Source organism: Notolepis coatsorum (assembly GCF_963971535.1).
Source record: "Notolepis coatsorum genome assembly, chromosome: 9".
Classification (NCBI taxonomy): domain Eukaryota; kingdom Metazoa; phylum Chordata; class Actinopteri; order Aulopiformes; family Paralepididae; genus Notolepis; species Notolepis coatsorum.
This window is the reverse complement of record NC_140173.1, coordinates 32,538,585-32,558,942: the sequence shown is the minus strand read 5'-3', so window position 1 is coordinate 32,558,942 and position 20,358 is coordinate 32,538,585. Positions and strand designations below refer to the sequence as shown.

Sequence of the window (20,358 nt, the reverse complement as noted above, 5' to 3'; positions counted from 1 at the left end):
AGCCTCTCTCTGGTCTTCCTGCCCCCCAGCCTCTCTCTAGTCTTCCTGCCCCCCAGCCTCTCTCTGGTCTTCCTGCCCCACCAGCCTCTCTCTGGTCTTCCTGCCCCCCAGCCTCTCTCTAGTCTTCCTGCCCCCCAGCCTCTAGTCTTCCTGCCCCCCAGCCTCTCTCTAGTCTTCCTGCCCCCCAGCCTCTCTCTGGTCTTCCTGCCCCCCCAGCCTCTCTCTAGTCTTCCTGCCCCCCAGCCTCTAGTCTTCCTGCCCCCAGCCTCTCTCTAGTCTTCCTGCCCCCAGCCTCTCTGGTCTTCCTGCCCCCCCAGCCTCTCTCTGGTCTTCCTGCCCCCCAGCCTCTCTCTAGTCTTCCTGCCCCCCAGCCTCTCTGGTCTTCCTGCCCCCCCAGCCTCTCTCTAGTCTTCCTGCCCCCCAGCCTCTCTGGTCTTCCTGCCCCCCAGCCTCTCTCTGGTCTTCCTGCCCCCCAGCCTCTCTCTGGTATTCTTGCCCCCCAGCCTCTCTCTGGTCTTCCTGCCCCCCAGCCTCTCTCTGGTCTTCCTGCCCCCCAGCCTCTCTCTGGTCTTCCTGCCCCCCAGCCTCTCTCTGGTCTTCTTGCCCCCCCAGCCTCTCTCTGGTCTTCCTGCCCCCCAGCCTCTCTCTGGTCTTCCTGCCCCCCAGCCTCTCTCTGGTCTTCTTGCCCCCCCAGCCTCTCTCTAGTCTTCCTGCCCCCCAGCCTCTCTCTGGTCTTCCTGCCCCCCAGCCTCTCTCTAGTCTTCCTGCCCCCCCAGCCTCTCTCTGGTCTTCTTGCCCCCCAGCCTCTCTCTGGTCTTCCTGCCCCCCCCCCAGCCTCTCTCTAGTCTTCCTGCCCCCCAGCCTCTCTCTAGTCTTCCTGCCCCCCAGCCTCTCTCTGGTCTTCCTGCCCCCCCAGCCTCTCTCTGGTCTTCAGGAGGGAGGATGCTGGTGATTGTTACATTACCATTAGGGGTGGAACGGTATGCATTCGAACCTGTCTCCCTGTCTCCGGCTGTCTCGGAGGGATGACCGGAGTGTTTAACGTCCCGTGATTAAGACGGGGAGGACGCGACCCTCTTTGCGCCGCCCCTGTGCCTCAAATAGATCCGCTATCAGCTTTTTTTTTTTTTTTTTTTTTTTTTTTTTTTTATTATATTTTTCCCCCTCCTTTTTCCGATTTTTCTCCCATCCCACTGTTAGTCGTTATGCCAATTCCCAACCCCCTTCCTGGTTGTTGCGTACTTTCCCCTACTGTTGGTCCGAGAGGCCGGAGACTGTCGCATGCTTTCCTCCGACGCATGTGCAGCCAGCCTGGCCGCGCAGATTCTCACCGGGAGAGTGTAACGTGTGGAAGGTCGCACTACCTCTCTCCAGATCCTACCCTTGCTGAGCAGGCGCCCCGACCGAACTGTAGGGGTCGCTGTCCACAACGCCCAGGACCCACCCACGGCTCCCCTCCCCCTAACTCAGCCAAACGAGTTAGTATAGCGATCAGCCCGAGCCAAGGCAATGCTGACTCTCCGGGAGTCGAGACCGCAGCCTCTTGCATTGGTGACGAGCACAATCTCCGCTACGCCACCTGACCGCCCACTATCTTTAATCTTTCAAAATGTTCAGTTGCTATCGCTAACGGCTCCATCTTAAATTTTTCAAAATGTTCAGTTGCTATTGCATGCACTCATCTGTGTTTCACTACACACATGAGTGCATGCTTACCAACTGTCCGTCTGCAACACTACTATCACCGACATCTAAGAAGGGAGATCCCCCCTTGAATGGCCCTTCTAGGGCTGGGCGATATGGAAAAAAATCATATCGCGATAACGATATGATAATTTTATTTTATTTCTCTATATCAATAGTTATCGAATTGTTATAAGTATATAAAAAAAAAAAAAATTATAATAATAATATTTAACAACAGATGGATGTTTATTTTGCAGCAATTCTTTGTCATTGCCGCCATCTTTAGTGTTACATCCCCTCACACTCCAGTTCTCAGGCTGCAGCTGGTTTAAAAGCTAAAGTAAACCGGCTTCTCTGCTGGCTGTGGCTCCAGAGGAGTTGAACAGTTCTGGCTCTGCTAGTTTATTTTCGATCTTTTGGCGCTTTTTTGGTGGACAAACCACTGTGCACTGTGACTCGTGACTGGAGTCTAGTTCTGCTAGCACACATAGCCTACTGTGTACAGACGGTTTCAAAATGTATTTTAAATTAGAAAGCAAACAAAATAAATGGACAAGAGAAAAAGAAATCTGAATTTGGTCAGTATTGTCAATTGGACAAGCAAAGCCATTACTTTAAGTTGCAGGCAAGAAAGACAAGTCTGTCCACTGTCTCTGGTTTTAAAACTGCCCTGTTGCAGGTAAAAAAAAAAAATAAAAAATTTCCTTACCTTCGCGTGGGGTATGTCTGGTAGTGTTTGCATTCATTCATTTATTTTGCATTTATTTTAAATTTGTTGGACCTTATGGTGTTCTTGTTTTGTTCTTGACTTATTGTGATGTTTCTTCTTGACTTGTTTAAAGAAGACGTGTCCGGCCCATGGGGACATTAACGTGTGTTGTCGGGCCTTACAAATACATTTGATTTGATTTGATTTTGAAGGTGAACGAATAACATAACAAATAAAATGATAACAAACAATTGACAGGACTGTGCAGACCGGATCAGCCACACACACAGGAGAGAACAGAACAGATATTCACAAGGGGATGACGAGAACAAGAACAGATGGATACACCTGGGAGGGAAACAATACAAGGAACTACAACCAGACATCACACATCACACTGGAGACACTGATCAGGATACAAACACATGAACACAGGATACAAACACACCCACACATAACAGTGATGTACAACATGTCTACATCTTGCAGTACACGTTCTAATGTAAGACAGGCAGACAGACAGTATTAGACAGACAGACAGACAGTATTAGACTGGCAGACAGACAGTATTAGACTGGCAGACAGACAGTATTAGACTGGAAGACAGACAGTATTAGACAGACAGACAGTATTAGACTGGAAGACAGACAGTATTAGACAGACAGACAGTATTAGACTGGCAGACGGACAGACAGAAAGACGCCACACTGCTCGCTGGACGGACGCTGGTTAATTCCACAGAAACGAGAGGCAGCCCTCCGTACATTAGAGTCACGCAGAGAGGACGGTCTGTCAACTACACACGGACACACAGGGAGCTAATGGGATTATTCATGGCTTCCCTTTAATGCATAACAAAAACAACAAGACCCCTCCTCTCTCCATCTCCTCCTCTGCTCTCTCCCCCTCCTCTCCCCCTCCTCTCCTCTCTCCATCTCCTCCTCTGCTCTCTCCCCCTCCTCTCCTCCTCCCCTCCTCTCCTCTCCTCTGCTCTCTCACCCTCCTCTCCTCTCCATCGCCCCCTCCTCTCCTCCTCCCCTCCTCTCCTCTGCTCTCTCACCCTCCTCTCCTCTCTCCTCCTCCCCTCCTCTCCTCCTCCCCTCCTCTCCTCTGCTCTCACCCTCCTCTCCTCTCTCCCCCTCCTCTCCTCTCCACCCCCCCTCCTCTCCTCTGCTCTCTCCCCCTCCTCTCATCTCTCCCCCTCCTCTCCTCTCTCCCCCTCCTCTCATCTCTCCCCCTCCTCTCCTCTCTCCCCCTCCTCTCCTCTGCTCTCTCCCCCTCCTCTCCTCTCTCCCCCTCCTCCTCCTCTTCTCTCTCCCCTTCCTCTCCTCTCCTCTCTCCCCCTCCTCTCCTCTGCTCTCTCCCCCTCCTCTCCTCTGCTCTCTCCCCCTCCTCTCATCTCTCCCCCTCCTCTCCTCCTCTTCTCTCTCCCCCTCCTCTCCTCTCCTCTCTCCCCCTCTTCTCCTCTCCCCCTCCTCTCCTCTCTCACCCTCCTCTCCTCTCCTCCTCTCCCCCTCTCCCCTCCACCCCCCCTCCTCTCCTCTGCTCTCTCACCCTCCTCTCCTCTCTCCCCCTCTTCTCCTCTCTCCCCCTCCTCTCCTCTCTCCCCCTCCTCTCCTCTCTCCCCCTCCTCTCCTCTCCTCCTCTCCCCCTCTCCCCTCCACCCCCCCTCTCCCCTCCACCCCCCTCCTCTCCTCTGCTCTCTCACCCTCCTCTCCTCCTCTCCCCCTCTCCCCTCCTCTCCTCTGCTCTCTCCCCCTCCTCTCCTCTCTCCCCCTCCTCTCTTCTCTCACCCTCCTCTCCTCCTCTCCCCCTCTCCCCTCCACCCCCCCTCCTCTCCTCTGCTCTCTCCCCCTCCTCTCCTCCTCTCCCCTCCACCTCTCCGACAAGAGAGATAACAAAATGAATAGTAAAAAGCACATCAAACTTTTATCTCTCCAGCTCGCCACATTAGCGGCGGTGACGAGCGTACAAACCGCTGTTGCGGCGGCGCCACGACGCCGATGGAGGTTGGTCGGTGGGACGTAAAAAAAATAAAAAGGCGACAAAAAAAACAAATAAACGCGGCCGTCCTCACGCCCCGATTGGCCGACGCGGGCGGACGTCCGGCCGGCCGACCTCGCGGGAGATCCGGGGCGCTGCTGAGCGGCTGTGACACGTGTGGCCGCCTCGCCCCTGAGCCGAGCTGACTGCTTAAGAGCCGGGGCGGCAGGGAGGGAGGAGCGAGGGGCGCGCGGTGCGGAGGCTCTGGGAGCGCGGCGCCACATTTAGAGAGGGGCCCCTCGCCGCCGCGCTGAATTATTCACACCGACCGCAGTCGCAGCGATCAGCCGGGGTGGATACAACCCCCCACCACCCCCACCCCCATGTTAAATATTCATAGTGGCTGGTGGCGGGGGGGGGGGGGGGTCTAGAGGAGGGAGGGTAAGTGTTATTCGCTGGTGGGGTTGCCAGGTTGAGTTGTGTGAGATGGGTGGAGCTCGGCTGGCTGGTTGGGAGCTGCCTCAGCAGGAAACACACACACCCCCTCTCCTGTGTTCTGTGTGGCATTTAGTTATTCTTTTATTATAGAAAGAGTTTCGCAGAGAGACGAATCTGAAATACAGTACTTCATAACATTGAGAAACAAATGCAACTATATATATATTTTTTTTAATATTCATTACATTATAAAAAAAAAGAATCGTAATAGTTTATTATTACGAATATCGTTTTGTCTCGATAAAAATATATTTTCCCTTGTTTTTTATCGGCACCTACACTGTGTAGTGTATCGAGAGGGGGGGCCCTGTTAACCACTGAACGGCATGCCGGGTACAGCTAGTTCGCCAGGTAGCATTGCAGTCTGTTGGGAGAACAGAAAAGAAAGATGAAGAGAGAGAGAGAGACCGGAGATGTTACATTGTCCATATATAGCTTCTTGTTAGCCAACAAGTACTGTGTGAGTGACGAGCTGTGTCTTTGCCCATTTCCTTGTCAAACAGCCTGCAAACTACCTGACGTTCTATCGCCATGCTCTAAGACAAATAGCTGCATCACAACAATACAACTATCTGACTACCAACCTAGAAACCTAAAAACCTAGAAACCTAGAAACTGGCGTTGGCCAATCAGAGAGAGCGTCTCCGCGAAATGCGGCTACGGAAAAAAAAACTGCCGTCTGCCAATCAGAGAGCGTCTCCGAGAAATCATAGACGCTGCTGCTTAGACCGCTTCAAATCGCGCCCGGCTTCCATCATAATACATCATATTTCAACGCACAGCGCGTTACGCACTGATTGGCTGCGACGGATACAGCGATGAAACAGTGCACGGCGTGCACGCACACTCAGAGCGCTATTGCGTCTAGCCCGAGACGAGAGAAATACGGCTAGGAGAAATGCGGCTACAGACAGTGAGTCACTTCCTGTTATGGAAAACGATTATTTATATTTGATATATTAACGTTATATTGTTCAACAAAGTTTTTAGGGATCCTAGTTGATGATAAACTAAATTGGAAAAAACACATTGATCATGTTTGTAAAAAAGCAATGAAGTCAGTAGGTATAATTAGGAAGGTGTGTTCATTGATAAATAGAAGTTGTTTTTTAATCCTGTATTATAGTCTTATCTTTCCTTACATATCTTATTGTAACATAATTTGGGCTAGCACTCATTCATCTCATCTTCAAAAAATTATTTTACTTCAAAAAAGATTTGTTAGACTGGCAACCCTCTCAGATCGATTTGAACCATCTGCTCCTCTTTTCAAGAAACTAAACATTCTGACTGTCTGAGGTTAATTCTTTACAGATATGTATATTTGTGTACAAATGCATTCATGATCACAATCTACCAAATGGTTTTAATAGTTTTTTTTCTTTTAATTCAGGTGTTCATTCATATGCTACACGTCAGTCCAGGGACCTGCATATACCTTATTGTGGTACTTCACTTAGGCAGTTCTCAGTGAGGTATAGAGGGTCCAATCTTTGGAATGCAGCTGATCCTATGCTGAGGAAATCTCCATCTCTGCTTATTTTTAAAGCAAACCACAAAGAAATTCTCATCCAAAAGTAGTAGATAGATAACAGGTCATACATGTAGGTATGCATTTGGTTATGTGGGTGGGTAGGTTTATAGGCAGGTGGGTGGGTTGTTATATATTATTATGTACACAGTATATCCATGTATGTACTGTGTGTATGTATGTTTGTATTAACACAAATCTTTTAATGTATTCTGGTATTTTATAATATGCATATTTTTTTATTTTTGTATGTTTGATTTTATAAAACAGGGGATGTTCTTGATAAGCCTCTAGGCTTCTAACTTCTCCTTCACAATCGTTATAACTTATTATGTATTGTTTTTACTTCTGTTTAACTGTGTTAATAAACAAACAAACAAATTGTGCATTGGAAACACAAACATACTTAAAATGAGTAAATATTATTCATTTTAAACATGTTTATATTATTTATAGGGCTATAAAACAAAAAACAAAAAAAATATTTCTTGTTCTTCTCTCTTTTAACCAGGGTTAAGCAGGGGGGTCGGCGCCCGAGCGCCCCTAGTGGCCAGCCGCCACTGGTATAAACAGTGGCTAAAAAAATGAATGTACTGTATGATTGAAATAAATATAGGAGGTAAAAGAGAACTTAGTGCAAATCTTTTTTAGCAGCAGTGGTACATAGTAAGTATAACTAATAAATAATGGCAGTAGAATACAATAATGGCAATAAAGTGGCAGTGAGATGATAGATATGGCAGTAAACTAATATAATGTAAACTAAAATAATGGCAGTAAGTAAAGTGGAAGTGTGTGTCTCAGTGGGGGGGGGGGGTGTTCTTAGTCCAGGTTCTGTGGTGGCAGAGTGAGAGAGGGGGGGGGGAGAGTTCAGCTTCCTGACAGCCTGGTCTCTCAGTCTCCTGGTCCTGGTCTCTCAGTCTGCTGGTCCTGGTCTCTCAGTCTGCTGGTCCTGGTCTCTCAGTCTGCTGGTCCTGGTCTCTCAGTCTGCTGGTCCCGGTCTCTCAGTCTGCTGGTCCTGGTCTCTCAGTCTCCTGGTCTCTCAGTCTGCTGGTCCTGGTCTCTCAGTCTGCTGGTCCCGGTCTCTCAGTCTGCTGGTCCCGGTCTCTCAGTCTGCTGGTCCCGGTCTCTCAGTCTGCTGGTCCCGGTCTCTCAGTCTGCTGGTCCCGGTCTCTCAGTCTGTTGGTCCTGGTCTCTCAGTCTGCTGGTCCTGGTCTCTCAGTCTGCTGGTCCCGGTCTCTCAGTCTGCTGGTCCTGGTCTCTCAGTCTGCTGGTCCCGGTCTCTCAGTCTGTTGGTCCTGGTCTCTCAGTCTGCTGGTCCTGGTCTCTCAGTCTGCTGGTCCTGGTCTCTCAGTCTGCTGGTCCTGGTCTCTCAGTCTGCTGGTCCCGGTCTCTCAGTCTGCTGGTCCCGGTCTCTCTGTCTGCTGGTCCCGGTCTCTCTGTCTGCTGGTCCTGGTCTCTCAGTCTGCTGGTCCTGGTCTCTCAGTCTGCTGGTCCTGGTCTCTCAGTCTGCTGGTCCCGGTCTCTCAGTCTGCTGGTCCCGGTCTCTCAGTCTGCTGGTCCTGGTCTCTCAGTCTGCTGGTCCCGGTCTCTCAGTCTGCTGGTCCTGGTCTCTCAGTCTGCTGGTCCTGGTCTCTCAGTCTGCTGGTCCTGGTCTCTCAGTCTGCTGGTCCCGGTCTCTCAGTCTGCTGGTCCTGGTCTCTCAGTCTGCTGGTCCTGGTCTCTCAGTCTGCTGGTCCTGGTCTCTCAGTCTGCTGGTCCTGGTCTCTCAGTCTGCTGGTCCTGGTCTCTCAGTCTGCTGGTCCTGGTCTCTCAGTCTGCTGGTCCTGGTCTCTCAGTCTGCTGGTCCTGGTCTCTCAGTCTGCTGGTCCTGGTCTCTCAGTCTGCTGGTCTCTCAGTCTGCTGGTCTCTCAGTCTGCTGGTCCCGGTCTCTCAGTCTGCTGGTCCTGGTCTCTCAGTCTGCTGGTCCTGGTCTCTCAGTCTGCTGGTCCCGGTCTCTGTCTGCTGGTCCTGGTCTCGGTCCACTCGCTCGCTTGTTGGATTATCTCACGTTTGCCATTAACTCATTCAGCGCCAGTCACGATGATAGTCGGGTTAACTCGCCATCGCTTGAGCGCCAATCACGAGTATAATTATCGTATAGTTATCGTTGGGAATGGGTCTGAGCTCGCAAAAGGGCAAATACCGCCGCCTTCCAGCTGGTATTGCACTCCACTGGGAATGGTGTAGTTTCTTTTCTGGGACGATCCGAGAAAAGGAAGATTCGATAATCAGGCGAAAAATGACAACGTGTTTTGTGTATTCCACTAAAGGGCTATTATCGCGTCTTTTCCTGGGATTACTAGAAATCACCAACTACACAGTACATTTCGCTGAGTACATTTTACTCAAACTGATGTACCGATGAAATGTACAGATGAAAAAACGATCTAAAACTACTATGTATACATGTTGACTGGAAGCAACTCACTGATAATCTACGGGTGTATTAGCTATAATATAAGATATATTTTAAGCACTCACAAATCTCGCAGTCCCCCCATTGATTAAAGCGGTGGCGTTCTAGCACCATCTCGCGGATTAAGCTCCGGCGCTGAATGAGTGAAGTAAAAACAAAACGTTTATTGTGGAAGCTCAGACATTTCCAGCATCAACAATGTAACTTTTGGAATGAATGCTTTGGTTCCTGGAAACAACGTTAGCCTGCTGCGACTCCCAGAGATCTAGCTGTTAGCATTGATAGCAGCCAGCTAGCTCGCTTGTTGATTATGCTAATAGTTCCCAGTGACTATAAATGTTCTCTCTCTCTGTCTCTATCTCTCTCTCTCTTTCTCTATCTTTCTCTCTCTCTCTTGCTCTCTCTCTGTCTCTCTCTCGCTCTCTCTCTCTCGCTCTCTTTCTCTCTCACTCTCTTTCTCTCTCACTCTCTTTCTCTATCTCTCTCTCCCTCCCCCCCCCTCTCTCTCCCCCTAGTGGAGACCTGGAGCAGGCAGTAGAGGTCTTGGAGGACATGGTCTCCACGCCTGAGGGCTCCAGGTCCAGCATGGCCTACGTCTTCAGGAAGGTCCTGGAGGGAAACCATGAGAAAGCCTTCGACAGATGTAAGACACACAGACACACACATACATACACACACATACACGCACACATACTGTCCAAATATCTAGTCAGTCACCGTCAATGTGCGTCAACTAGATCTCCCCTTTGGAAGGGTGCAGGCGACCAACTGTGTTATCCGGACTAAAGGAAACGATTCCGACTTTTGCTTGAATGTTATTTATTCGGATGTCGTATCCAAACACTCGAGCACTCCAATGTCACTAGACAGCAGGTAGCTAGTTATTAGTCGATAGTCATTAGTTAGTATTCATCGGTCATTAGTCAGTATCAGATTATTTACCTATAATGTAAAACGGAAAACAAACGGCATCCATTAGCCACATGTACTACGCATACATAAATGATAATTAGCAGCATAATCAGCGCATACAATGCAACGTACCGTTAGCCAGTTAGATCGCCCGCGGGGCTTTTCTCATTACAGCCCTTTGGCTACGAGTGTCGCTTAAATAGTGCGTCGTGCCGACGCTGAAGCAGCTCACACACATACATACATACACGCACATACATACATACATACACGCACACACACACACACACACATACACAAACACACACACGCACGCATAGTGGGAATAAATGATGTGCATAGAACAATGACAACATAAGATGAATACACTCATGAATACAAAATGCTAAAGCAATTGCTCCACATTATGGACACACGCTAATACAGAATTAGATTAGATTCAAATGCATTGTCATCATACATCACAAGTACAGTACAACAAAATTAAGTTTGCATCTTAACACATCTTGCGCCAAAAACGAGTTTACTCGTTATTGCCCGCCAATCGAATACCGCCAACAACGAGTTTTCTCATTTTTATGATAGTTATTTCCTTTATTCGCTATTGGCATTCATAATTCATCCAGGAAGGCTCCGGGAGCTAGCTGGACCCTGTCTGATATTTCAACGCCTCAATACCGCCGCCTGGTGGATTTCGGGCGAGTTGCACTCCACTCTAAACCGGATGTGGTGCTCTGTGCATCGGGGAAAATCCTCCGGCAGAGATATCTTGTAACGTGGATCAAGATACACACTCGAGTGCATGGGATCGCTTTCGCGACGCAAGAATCAATATGCTTTCGGCGTTTATTGCGTCATACAAACGGAAAATGGATCTAGCAGATCGACATCAAATAATTGGGAAAAAAAATCTCCAGACGCATCGGCCAGAGGTAAGAGGAATCTAACGTTAATTCCAGCTCGATTGTCCATTTATTTCATTGCAATCTATCCGATCAACGTATGGTGTATGGTGTCGCATACCCCTTTCCTTCACGCATGATGGAGCATAATGTATAGCGATCATATGCATTTGAATTTTTTAATATAGCGTGTATAGGAACGAAACGGCAACGATCATGTATAATACGCGCCAGGGCCTATAACGCGCATTCTAGGAATTACTGCTATACACTCTAAAAACATACTTATATTCACGACGGTACTAACACGACAATGTATGAATGGAAAAATATAACGTTCCCACATCCGGAACGATAGATACCCGATGTTGAATGGGCCATAGTAATGTCGATATAGCTATAATATTTAAAAAGTTATAGCCCTGCAAAGAAGGTGAGCCACTCCATAGGGTTACAGCCCTGAGAGTGGTATAAGATGGGCATACTGCATGGCGCAGAATGTGTTAACCAGAGTGCAAATGTAACCGTAAAATTCATTAACAATATACAATTTACAAGTGATTAAATGTGATATACTGTATATAACAAGCTACTGAGTGATACTGTATATACTAAACTGATGTGTCTACAGTATAACTATTTACAGTGATTTATTGTGATTATAGTGATTTATATTTACATTTATATTTGGTCATTTAGCTGAACGCTTTTATCCAAAGCGACTTACAAGTTCTGTACAACAGGTCAACAGGAAGGGTACAACTCTAGCTGAGTAACAATGTTCATCAAACCGTGTTGAAATGTGGGTGCTGCAGTGTTGAATGCATAGCAGTAGAGACATAATAAGTATAGTAGGTACTGGTAGTAATATGATGGTAAAAGTACAGTGCAAAGTTTTTATTTTTTCTTAATTTCAGATATTGATTGATATACAGATATATACATATAGTACAGGTATCATTACACTGGTTCAATACGTTTTTAGGATGAAGCCATTGACAAAGTGTGTGTGTGTTGCAGTGAGTATCATGGCGGAGCGACTAGCCAACCACTTTGCGTGCTACAGACCAGCCACAGACGTCTTCCTAGAGCTGCTAGACATGGACAAACTAGAGGAGGCCAAGTTCATGCTGGCTGTAAGTACACCTGTCTGTCTGTCTGTCTGTCTGTCTGTCTGTCTGTCTGTCTGTCTGTCTGTCTGTCTGTCTGTCTGTCTGTCTGTCTGTCTGTCTGTCTTACACCGATGCCGTCATCTGGGAATAAGCTGTGTTTGCTGTCCATATGAGCCTCATCTCATGTTGATTGGCCGGGGACTGTGACCGCGGTTTGGAGCAGGGTTGGGAGCAGAGCAGGGCTGCGGGTTGGGGGCAGGGTTGGGGATTGGGAGAAGGGTTGGCAGGGTTTCTGATATATTTTGTAGGATTTGTAGCTAGCTCTGTCCCAGTGGTTTCTGATATACATTGTAGCTAGCTCTGTCCCAGTGGTTTCTGATATACATTGTAGCTAGCTCTGTCCCAGTGGTTTCTGATATACATTGTAGCTAGCTCTGTCCCAGTGGTTTCTGATATACATTGTAGCTAGCTCTGTCCCAGTGGTTTCTGATATATATTGTAGCTAGCTCTGTCCCAGTGGTTTCTGATATGCCCAGGTATGGACTTCAGGGTCATGTTGAGGGATATTCATTTTTTTTTTTTTTACATATTATGAAAGTACAGATTCATACCTTCAAAATAAGCCATCACTTGAACATTTTGGTGGGATACTTTGCAAGCTACTTCCTATGATTCATGGTGATTATCACAAAACGTATTCAGAGATAATAGCCTTCAAGAGACGAGCAGGCTATTCAGTGACAATAGTGAAACAACTACAACACTACCCAGAAGTCATTGTAATCCATGGCCCCCCTCTCTCTAGGGCAATTAACACCTGGCAGCTTTCCAGTCTGAGGCTCTTTGTTATTAAAATGAGTCTGGTGACTGGTAGTGGTAGTGAAAGGGACCCTGATAATAAACAAGAAACTTAATCAAGTTTCAAGATTTTATTAGCATTTAAAATAACACGAGATAAAAATAGACATGCTAAAGTCAATGTTCAATGTTCTGATGGCCTCTCCAGAAGCATTTAGATGTAAATACATGTAGTGTGGTAGTGAAAGACACAACAACTAGGTTAACCTTCTGTAGTCTGGTAGTGAAAGGTTAACCTTCTGTAGTGTGGTAGTGAAAGGGTTAACCTTCTGTAGTGTGGTAGTGAAAGGTTAACCTTCTGTAGTGTGGTAGTGAAAGGTTAACCTTCTGTAGTGTGGTAGTGAAAGGGTTAACCTTCTGTAGTGTGGTAGTGAAAGGGACCCTGATAATAAACAAGAGACAAAATCAAGTTTCAAGATTTTATTAGCATTTAAAATAACACGAGATAAAAATAGACATGCTAAAGTCAATGTTCAATGTTCTGATGGCCTCTCCAGAAGCATTTAGATGTAAATACATGTAGTGTGGTAGTGAAAGACACAACAACTAGGTTAACCTTCTGTAGTCTGGTAGTGAAAGGTTAACCTTCTGTAGTGTGGTAGTGAAAGGGTTAACCTTCTGTAGTGTGGTAGTGAAAGGTTAACCTTCTGTAGTGTGGTAGTGAAAGGTTAACCTTCTGTAGTGTGGTAGTGAAAGGGTTAACCTTCTGTAGTGTGGTAGTGAAAGGGACCCTGATAATAAACAAGAGACAAAATCAAGTTTCAAGATTTTATTAGCATTTAAAATAACACGAGATAAAAATAGACATGCTAAAGTCAATGTTCAATGTTCTGATGGCCTCTCCAGAAGCATTTAGATGTAAATACATGTAGTGTGGTAGTGAAAGACACAACAACTAGGTTAACCTTCTGTAGTCTGGTAGTGAAAGGTTAACCTTCTGTAGTGTGGTAGTGAAAGGGTTAACCTTCTGTAGTGTGGTAGTGAAAGGTTAACCTTCTGTAGTGTGGTAGTGAAAGGTTAACCTTCTGTAGTGTGGTAGTGAAAGGGTTAACCTTCTGTAGTGTGGTAGTGAAAGGGACCCTGATAATAAACAAGAGACAAAATCAAGTTTCAAGATTTTATTAGCATTTAAAATAACACGAGATAAAAATAGACATGCTAAAGTCAATGTTCAATGTTCTGATGGCCTCTCCAGATGATCACCGTGGTCTTTTTGAACCGCCGCTGGATATTTTGGCTGGTGGTGCCGGGCATGTTACGTCCTGGGCTTCCTCATCACAGAACTCTCTGATCTTGTGGAACAGATAGTGTTGTCTTGCAGAGTCCAGTCCCGGTGGTGGCAGCACAGGAAGTCCATCTATAGGCGGCAGGACACGGACGTCACGGAGCAGCTGGAATCTGGTTTCAGCGCCATCAATAGACATCTTTGCCACAACCACACCAGGTTCCTTGGAATCAAAGCTGCAATAATAAAGTGAAACGTTAGTACAGGGCACATAACAATATCAATGCATTTGTATCATTTACCAATGACATTCTTTGCACTAAAGTGTGAATAATTAATTACAGTAAATACACAACACACAGTGACCACACCCACCTAAAGTGCTGGTACTGCTTGATCTGTGGCAGTGGCTTGAAGTAAGGCCCCAGATGTTCCTGCCAGTTGTAGGACTGCACGATTACAGTGCCATCTTCCTTTCCCACTAGCTGTGGTATGTTGATTCCAGCCACTGAGCTGTCCCTTACGACTGCTGCAATCTCATCAAGAGTGTTCACCTTGGTCTTTCTGAAACGCTGCTTGAGAAGCCCAAAGAAACTGTCCGGGGAAAACTTTGTGTGGCCTACAATCAGCAGGTGGAGATTGACACGATGGTGAAGACCATGTAGCGCTCGCCACGCTAAGTACCACAACATGTACTTGTTCTTGTTTTGGCCACTGCAGTTGTCACAGTGAAGGTCAACATCTGTCTCCCCAAGACCATGGTCTTTGAAGAAGTGGTGCAGGTAGCTTATGACGGCGTTGCTACCTTTGCTGGACTCCATCCCCTCATCCACCAAATAGTTGACTTGCCGTGGAATCGCCTCACAGCAAACACCGAATATGCTGCACTTGCGTGGAGCCAAGAAGTACATGGGCCCTGGTTGAAGGGGGTCTGATGGGTAGTGCACCTGCAATAAATGAATAAGGATTTTAGAAAGAAAAAAAAGGGAGCAATGCAGTAGTTATAACAATTATAACATGATGTTGTGAAAGAGGGCTTGGTATGTAGTCACCTTTTGAGCGTAGTCGAAACTGTAATGCATTGTCAAGGGCTTGCTTGCCGGTGGCACATGACCACCCAGAGAAAGACCATCACCGATCTCCTTGGCGGCTTTAAGCATGCCCTTGTAGGCAGCCCGCTCGGAGGTTACATGCGCCAGATGTTGTTCCTGCTGCTTCAGCTTTGCAGACTTCTCAGCCTCTGGCAGATTGGCACTTTTGAAAATCTGAAAAAAAAAAGTTAAGTAAATGATGATTAATATTAATAATAATAAACTGTATTTGTATAACACTTTTCATACAGAAGTTGCAGTTCAAAGTTCATAACACTGTGATGTTCACTAACCAGATAATTGTTCTTCTGACACACCCAGCAAAGATCAGACATTGGTTTGATTGCTCTGATATGACTCAGTAATTGCCTCCAGAGGGACTTAAATGTGGACAGGCCCACTGCTCGCTGGTCTGAAAGATTAATAAGAACACATGTTAGCACAATGTCATTCATTTTCAAGCTTTGTTTTTATTTGACAAAGACCTATTTGACCTATTTCTTTGACAAAGATTTGCTTACACCTACCAACTGGCATTGCCTTGGTATATAAACGCCACACAGATGCCTTCGTGACGCAAGATGGTAACAGCTGACCGGTAAAGTTCTTTTGGTGTGCCTGGCGTCCAGGGAGGTGAACAGCATGATCTTCTGCATAATTCAACACAAATTGAACTACTTTTTCGATATCTTCATATTTTATGCAATGCTTGTTGTTGTGTGGTGATCGCTTTTTTGTGCGAAGACACATGCCATTTTCTGACATGTGTTTGCTTATTGCAATCAAGCGATCCTTACCTATTCTTGGGAGAGAAGAGGGGGGGGGGGGGGAGACAGAGAGAGAGATAGTTAGATCATCATCATCACAAGTACCGGTACCTGTCTGTACCACACCCAGTCTACATGATTGTGGAGACAGAGAGAGATAGTTAGATCATCATCATCAATCATCATCATCATCACAAGTACCGGTACCTGTCTGTACCACACCCAGTCTACATGATTGTGGAGACAGAGAGAGATAGTTAGATCATCATCATCAATCATCATCATCATCACAAGTACCGGTACCTGTCAAGTACCGGTACTTTATACTATACTATGCTACTATACTCTACTATAATGTACTATAATTAGTTTTAATAAAATGGGGGACCCTGATAATAAACAAGACTAATCAAGTTTCAAGATTTTATTATCATTTAAAAAAAAATAGGCATGATGTACTATTAGTTTTAAATAGACAATAATAATAACTTACCCGTGGATGAAGAGGAAAGCTTCACGGCAGATTTGTATCGCCCCGAAGAAATAGTTTGTGTAAGCACGTTGTCTTTTTTTGGAAAACGATTTATTTCCGATAGTCCATTCTGACTTTCGACCAAAAGCCTGGAGCTGCGCCATAATAATCAAGTCTTTATGATCCTCTTCGAGAGCCGCTATCTCAAAACGCCTTGTGTAAACTTCATCACGGTCCAATTTTGTGATACATGACCGCCGATTAAGAATGTCATTTTCTTTATCAACCTGGACGCATTTACAAGTAAATCGCAAAAGTCTTTCCATTTGGCGTTCGTGGTTCTCGTCAGATTCAACTTCCACAACGCACATTACGTGTTCTACCTTGTCTCCAAATCCGTTAGGTGTGTTGTCACCATCATCAGATTCTGGCTCTGCCTCGTCTTCAAATCCGTTAGTTTTGTCACCATCACCACCATCACCATCATTTTCTGGCTCTGCCTCGTCTTCAATAGTGTTGTCACCATCATCATCATCTGCCTCTAACTCGTCACAACTGTCTTCTTCTTCTGAACCAGAATCTGAGTTTCTTTTTGGATTTTTCTTCTGCGGAAAGAAATCCGTGATGAATGTTCCTAAAGCGCGTTCGTCTTCAACACAGTGTGCTCCGAAGTGAGCAAACCGGTTTAATGCCTCGGCAAGTGCCCTCGCTGTGGGTTGCTGACTGGGTTCCATGGTGACTGGCAAACATGCACTGCCCTGCTCTCTGTTTAATACTCACCGATCAATGGCATCAACTTAATGACGTCACCGCCTGACCAATAAGCATTTAGATGTAAATACATGTAGTGTGGTAGTGAAAGACACAACAACTAGGTTAACCTTCTGTAGTGTGGTAGTGAAAGGTTAACCTTCTGTAGTGTGGTAGTGACGGATAAAAAAACGGATAAATAGTTTTTTTCACCATATTTCTAATATTTATTTTGGCTAAATACCAAATATAAATATCTCGACGAATTACCTCTGAATATGAATCAAAAAAAATATTAAAGATTCGCTCACTAGTTCTACCAGAAACGGAGTTGAGGCGAAGCATTACTAAGCTTCTGTAGTGTGGCAGTGAAAGGGTTAACGCGCCCTCATCGCGCCGCAGCAGCAGCAGTTTACATCAGGGCCCCCACAATAATGAAAAAGCCGATGAAAAAGCCATTTTTTATCACTCCGTTTCCGTATTAAATTAATTTACTTTTAGCCATTAGGTTGGAAAAAATGCACCCTACCGAAATTCGTTCGCTCATAAAATTCGAACTGTGTTTTAATGGTTTTTAATTAAGTTAAAACACACGTTTTATAAAGGCCGTAAAGGCCTCTTTTTTTTAATCTTTTTTTTAGACACTGCGTTACGTTGCTTATAAATCATCTGAACTTATAACATTAAGATAGTGTATTAATAGTGTGTTATTCTAAAGCTAATGACGTCTGTGTGTTAACACCTAAGTAACACTTAAGTACAGTACTTGGCCCCTGTGGACAGGCCCCACAGCCCGCGCGTGTAGTTTTTTCTCCTCACTTGGAAGAAAATTTGTGGAACTATTATAACAATAATTACCTCATTTACAAGTTGTATTTAAGTTTGCAACTAAGGGCAAATAAGGGAACACATCAATGACAATTCAAATATGTAAAAAAAATCAAGATATCGATTTTTAGGATTTTCTAAACAGCAAGACATTTTCTTCATTTCAGAGCACCTCCCCCTTTGCGGATCAAATCGGGTTTGGTCACGGCGAGTATATTATATTGTAGCTAGCTCTGTCCCAGTGGTTTCTGATATATATTGTAGCTAGCTCTGTCCCAGTGGTTTCTGATATACATTGTAGCTAGCTCTGTCCCAGTGGTTTCTGATATATATTGTAGCTAGCCCTGTCCCAGTGGTTTCTGATATATATTGTAGCTAGCCCTGTCCCAGTGGTTTCTGATATATATTGTAGCTAGCCCTGTCCCAGTGGTTTCTGATATATATTGTAGCTAGCTCTGTCCCAGTGGTTTCTGATATATATTGTAGCTAGCCCTGTCCCAGTGGTTTCTGATATATATTGTAGCTAGCCCTGTCCCAGTGGTTTCTGATATATATTGTAGCTAGCTCTGTCCCAGTGGTTTCTGATATATATTGTAGCTAGCCCTGTCCCAGTGGTGTCTGATATATATATTGTAGCTAGCCCTGTCCCAGTGGTGTCTGATATATATTGTAGCTAGCCCTGTCCCAGTGGTTTCTGATATATATTGTAGCTAGCCCTGTCCCAGTGGTGTCTGATATATATATTGTAGCTAGCCCTGTCCCAGTGGTGTCTGATATATATATTGTAGCTAGCTCTGTCCCAGTGGCTTCTGAGGAGTGCACTATCTTTACTATGTTTGCCATATAGTAGAGCCGCTGTGTCACTCTGCGTGTTTGGAGTGAGGCAGTGGAGACATTCATCAACCACAGTCACTTTCACTTATTCATCCAGAGACATTACATCTGCGTCGTCTTGTCCCCTAGTGAGAGCCAGTGGATATATCCTCTCTCCCTTTCCCCTCTCTCTCTCTCTCTCGCTCTCTTTCTCTTGCTCGCTCTCGCTCCCTCTCTCTCTCCCCCCTCTCTCTCTGGTCTGAAAATTGGCCTCCAAACCGCTTCACTAATGCAACACGGTTCGTAAAACTACAGCTCAATGACTCCACATTCAACACGGGGATATGAATATGTACAGGCCTTTCTCTATCTCTCTTTTTACCTTTATTGAACCAGGCAAATAAATTAAGAACAAGGGCAGCATGTGGTAGTCTGCACCCTCCCTAGACCGACAGTAGGGCAGCATGTGGTAGTCTACACCCTCCCCAGACCGTCAGTAGGGCAGCATGTGGTAGTCTACACCCTCCCCAGACCGTCAGTAGGGCAGCATGTGGTAGTCTACACACCCTCCCCAGACCGACGGTAGAGCAGCATGTGGTAGTCTACACACCCTCCCCAGACCGACAGTAGGGCAACATGTGGTAGTATACACCCTCCCCAGACCGACAGTAGGGCAGCATGTGGTAGTCTACACACCCTCCCCAGACCGACGGTAGGGCAGCATGTGGTAGTCTACACCCTCCCCAGACCGACAGTAGGGCCGCATGTGGTAGTCTACACCCTCCCCAGACTGACGGTAGGGCAGCATGTGGTAGTCTACACCCTCCCCAGACCGACAGTAGGGCCGCATGTGGTAGTCTACACACCCTTTCCAGACTGACGGTAGGGCAGCATGTGGTAGTCTACACACCCTCCCCACACCGACAGTTAGGCAGCATGTGGTAGTCTACACCCTCCCCAGACCGACAGTAGGGCAGCATGTGGTAGTCTACACCCTCCCCAGACCGACAGTAGGGCAGCATGTGGTAGTCTACACCCTCCCCAGACCGACAGTAGGGCAGCATGTGGTAGTCTACACCCTCCCTAGACCGTCAGTAGGGCAGCATGTGGTAGTCTACACCCTCCCCAGACCGTCAGTAGGGCAGCATGTGGTAGTCTACACACCCTCCCCAGACCGACGGTAGAGCAGCATGTGGTAGTCTACACACCCTCCCCAGACCGACAGTAGGGCAACATGTGGTAGTATACACCCTCCCCAGACCGACAGTAGGGCAGCATGTGGTAGTCTACACACCCTCCCCAGACCGACGGTAGGGCAGCATGTGGTAGTCTACACCCTCCCCAGACCGACAGTAGGGCCGCATGTGGTAGTCTACACCCTCCCCAGACTGACGGTAGGGCAGCATGTGGTAGTCTACACCCTCCCCAGACCGACAGTAGGGCCGCATGTGGTAGTCTACACACCCTTTCCAGACTGACGGTAGGGCAGCATGTGGTAGTCTACACACCCTCCCCACACCGACAGTTAGGCAGCATGTGGTAGTCTACACCCTCCCCAGACCGACAGTAGGGCAGCATGTGGTAGTCTACACCCTCCCCAGACCGTCAGTAGGGCAGCATGTGGTAGTCTACACCCTCCCCAGACCGACAGTAGGGCAGCATGTGGTAGTCTACACCCTCCCCAGACCGACAGTAGGGCAGCATGTGGTAGTCTACACCCTCCCTAGACCGTCAGTAGGGCAGCATGTGGTAGTCTACACCCT

General features: G+C 46.7%; 1 protein-coding gene across 1 annotated transcript in view; it reads left to right on the top strand.

Annotated features, from left to right (window-relative positions):
- The window catches only part of lrpprc (leucine-rich pentatricopeptide repeat containing), a gene marked incomplete at its 3' end in the record, with an annotated part of 275,324 nt that overhangs the window by 228,425 nt on the left and 26,541 nt on the right, over positions 1 to 20,358 (top strand). The window contains exons 33-34 of the mRNA XM_084321823.1: positions 9,381 to 9,508; positions 11,700 to 11,815. Of these exons, the coding sequence (XP_084177949.1) occupies positions 9,381 to 9,508; positions 11,700 to 11,815 (244 nt within the window). The remainder of the gene's footprint in view (positions 1 to 9,380; positions 9,509 to 11,699; positions 11,816 to 20,358) is intronic.